At 24.9% G+C, this 4,130-nt stretch overlaps 1 protein-coding gene across 1 annotated transcript; it reads right to left on the bottom strand.

Moving 5' to 3' along the window:
* Positions 1-670: 670 nt before the first annotated feature.
* Positions 671-2,444, bottom strand: LOC107883754 (putative nuclease HARBI1). The gene is made up of 6 exons (XM_016804395.2): positions 1,966-2,444; positions 1,691-1,887; positions 1,474-1,633; positions 1,237-1,381; positions 1,037-1,181; positions 671-971 (listed from the first exon to the last, which is right to left on the bottom strand). The coding sequence occupies exons 1-6, from the start codon at positions 2,197-2,199 to the stop codon at positions 695-697; spliced, it is 1,158 nt and encodes a 385-aa protein (XP_016659884.1). The 5' UTR covers positions 2,200-2,444; the 3' UTR covers positions 671-694.
* Between the last annotated feature and the right edge of the window lie 1,686 nt (positions 2,445-4,130).

The raw sequence follows: 4,130 nt of genomic DNA, 5'->3' as shown, positions 1-4,130 counted from the left end.
CAGCTAAAAAATTAAATATTAAATCTAATTATTATGATCAAAAGTTGATTCTTTTGCAACAAAAAAATAATATCCTCAGCAACATCCATACACTTTTGGAAACATACATTCAAAATAAAATGTAAATATATATTATAATATAATAATATAGTATTATGTTGAACAGTACTTACTTAATTATAATTAATACAAAATGTTTGTAAAAATATATAGCGTTTTACATTCTATTGTCTGAACATTTTAATCTTTACCTATAAATTGTTATTGAAAATTTAAATATATATATATATATATATATAATGTATTAATGTTGAATAGTTATTAATACATAATTTTATACATGTTATAATCTAATATCTTTAATCTTTATTTTTTAAATTGTTATTACAAATTTAAATATATATATATATATATATATATATATATATAATGTATTAATGTTGAATAGTTATTAATACATAATGTTATACATGTTATAATCTAATATCTTTAATCTTTATTTTTTAAATTGTTATTACAAATTTAAATATATATATATAATGTATTAATGTTGAATAGTTATTAATACATAATGTTATACATGTTATAATCTAATATCTTTAATCTTTATTTTTTAAATTGTTATTAAAAATTTTAATAAATATTATGTAGAATTGTTATTAATATAAAGTGTTTATATAAATATATTATAATGTTATATTTCTTCCCTAATATTTCTATTTTGTAAAAGTTGAATAATTTTTTGTCTTTGTCTCCTTCCCATCATTAAATCTCTGTTTCTTAAATTTAAATCATTGTTTTCTGCAACACCCAGTGGAGCTTGGTATATGCCAAAATCAGTTATATTTTCTCCATCCACAAATTCAGGAAGATTGTACGTTATACATAGATTGTGAAGAACAACACAAGCATTAATTATTTGTGATACTTTCTCTGGTTTGTAATGCAGAGTTCGATCTTTTATAAGACATCTATGAATTAAGTATAAAAAAAATAATAAATGTATAATATAATACGTGGTCTAAATACAATTTACCTAAAACGTCCCTTTAGAACTCCATTGCAACGTTCAATGATACTTCTAGCGGACATTTGTTGTTTATTAAAATATTCATCCGCTTCAGTAGTTGGATTTGCAATGGGAGTTAGCATCCATGGACGTAATGGGTAGCCTGAATCCCCTAGTTAATACCATTTTAATAGATAAAGTTTGAGCTATATTTATAATTTATTTACCTAACAAGTAAATATTTTTAAGACCATTTGTATATAGATCTTGAAGTAATGGTAAGACACTAGAATTATTCCAAACATGAGAATCATGTGTGCTTCCGGGGAACAATGCATTAACGTTTAGTATTTTCAAATCTGAATCACAAATCTACAACATTATGTAAATACAATTTAAATTTCAGAAAATATTAGCCTATAACTCAAACATATTCAACATTATAAATTAAATGTGATATTTACTAGTTGGACATTTATAGAATGGTAGCATTTACGATTTACATAAATGTACTCAGGGTGTTGGTTTTCTATTAAATTTAAATTTGAAGATGGTGGAACTAATGCAACATGAGTGCAGTCTATGCACCCAATAACTCCTGGAAATCTTGTTTTCGTATAAAATCTAAAAATATCAATATTATAATAAAAAAACGAAGACAAGAAAAAAGATTATTTTTACTTTTTTCGAACTTGGTCAAGCTCGTATATATTTGATGGAAACTTAACCCATAAGTTGAAAATATCAGGATGATTGAGAGCATTTACAACTTCATTTATGCATCGAGATACAGAAGATTGCGATACAGCAGTAAATCGACTATGACCCATTGGTGTTTGGTAAGAACCAGTGCCAAAAAAGTGTAATGCAACGAGTACCTACAAGATGGTAAATACAAATATCAGCTTTGAAACGTACTTTGTTAACTATGTTATAAATACTTTGAATATTCATACTTTTGTTTTTAAATCAATTGCCGATGAACGATTAGCGTCTTCAATTAGTGGTCTTAACATGTCTATTAAGTGATTTGCAAGATATTTAGACAATCTAAAACTTTTAACAAATAATCTGTCTGACAACATAAATGGATCCATAGGTTTTTCTTTTGTCATCCTGACATGTTGTATCGCGTTTACTTGTTCTTCAATATTATTAATTAAAAATAGATTTGCGTATAAATTGTCCATTTTAGGTGATCTTATTTTAGGTACCTACTAATTAATATTCATATTTCATACTTCATTATTATCAATTGATAACAATATAAAATAACCTAGTCGAATATTAATTACCTTCGACAAAATCTTGTCACTAATTTAATCGCAGTAGACAAATAGTCGAATCGTTTTTAATCGATAAAATTTTATCATTTTTCAAGAATATCAAAAACTGTTTTTCCTGCGACAAATGCTTTAGTCACTTTCGATAAATTATGTCACGTTTTCAAGAATCGCCCCCCTGTTGTAATTAAATACCACGAGTCAAATAAATAAAATAAAAACACTTAAATTATACCTAGTATGTTAATTAAAAAAGTTAATTACATATTTACATGGGTGGGTGGGTTGTGGGTGTATTGACTCAAAATAAAATTGTAATAGGTGGTTCAAAATACATCGGCGCCCCTGCTGGTGACTGATATATTATTCTTATTTGTGTTACATATTTTACATATTGATAATCTCCTATATTTATTATTTTTTTTAATAAATTCAGGAATACCTATACTTCTAGTTTGTGATTTAAATTTTTTACAATAATCCATTTATTTAAGATAAATATTTTTTACAATAATCCATTTATTTAGGATAAATATTTTTTACAATAATCCATTTATTTAGGATAAATATTTTTTACAATAATCCATTTATTTAAGATAGATATATTTTATATATTTTCTCTAATTGTATTATTGATAAGATCATAAAAAAATTCCGTACCAGATACTAAACAAATATAACAAATTGTATTAGCAGGCACATCTTCGTTGAAGTCTGCATGTAAGATAATACTTGTTTTAGATCCAGAAATCTGTGATGGTTGCCTGCTCATATCAATTACAAAAAATGGTCTGGTATTTTTAAATTGTTCTGGAGTTATATACATTAAAGATAAATCTCTATGTACTCTATTATAAACATTCTTATAACTCATTAACATATCATAAGCAATATAAAATTTTTCTTTTTTAAAATCTAAGTTTAATAATTCTTCTGGATATCTCATACCATCAATATTGAACCAAATATTTTTCAAATTACAATTACTTAACTCTATTGGGTCTGTCAATTGGTTATTTAATCTAGCTGTATGAAAAGCTACGATAACAAATAAAGGATTATGAATATTTCTATACATATTTGTTATATCTTTGTTTAGTGTTTTACCAGTAATATTTCTTTCTTCAATACACTGCCATGATTTGAATCTAAATATATATTCATTTCTCTTGGACAATGAAACTAAATCATTTACCAATTTATATTTATACGCATCATCATAAGTCACAATTGGTATTCTAATTTGAAACTCTTCAATAACAATTTTTCCAACTCCAGGTAGTACTGCTTGATCATTTTTATCTCTAAATAAACCATTATCATCAGAACGTCTTAAAAAACTTATTTCAAAACCTCCTCTATATACTGGATATTCTATATCTTTAAAAAATCCTAAACAAAAATTAGATAATTTACCAATAGCACTAAAATAACCACCACCGCTAAATTTTGATTGAAATCCATTATTTATTGTTGGCCCACTAAGGTCTGCAGAATAACTAATTGTACATTTAATCAAACTAGATATACCAACATTATCAATTCTATCTAACTCTTTACCATGTTTTTTAACACAAATTAATTCAAACAAAAATCCAGGAACATTATAAATTAATATTACATTTGATCCTTTAGGATAATTAGTACCATCAGCTTGTAAAACTTGGCCAGAAATTTCAAATTTTGTTTTTTTAACATTTAAGAAACTATTTTCTTCTTTTATGTTAAAAGTAGTAATCTGATTAGGTGAATTAAGATTTGAGTTGATATAGGGTAAAATACTTTATCCTGTTCACGGATATAGCATGGTCATTTTGTGCAAATATATTTTCCATTTA

The sequence above is a fragment of the Acyrthosiphon pisum genome, chromosome X (assembly GCF_005508785.2).
Source record: "Acyrthosiphon pisum isolate AL4f chromosome X, pea_aphid_22Mar2018_4r6ur, whole genome shotgun sequence".
Taxonomy (NCBI): Eukaryota; Metazoa; Arthropoda; class Insecta; order Hemiptera; family Aphididae; genus Acyrthosiphon; species Acyrthosiphon pisum.
Note: the sequence above shows the minus strand (reverse complement) of the source record. Positions and strands in the feature narration are given on the sequence as shown.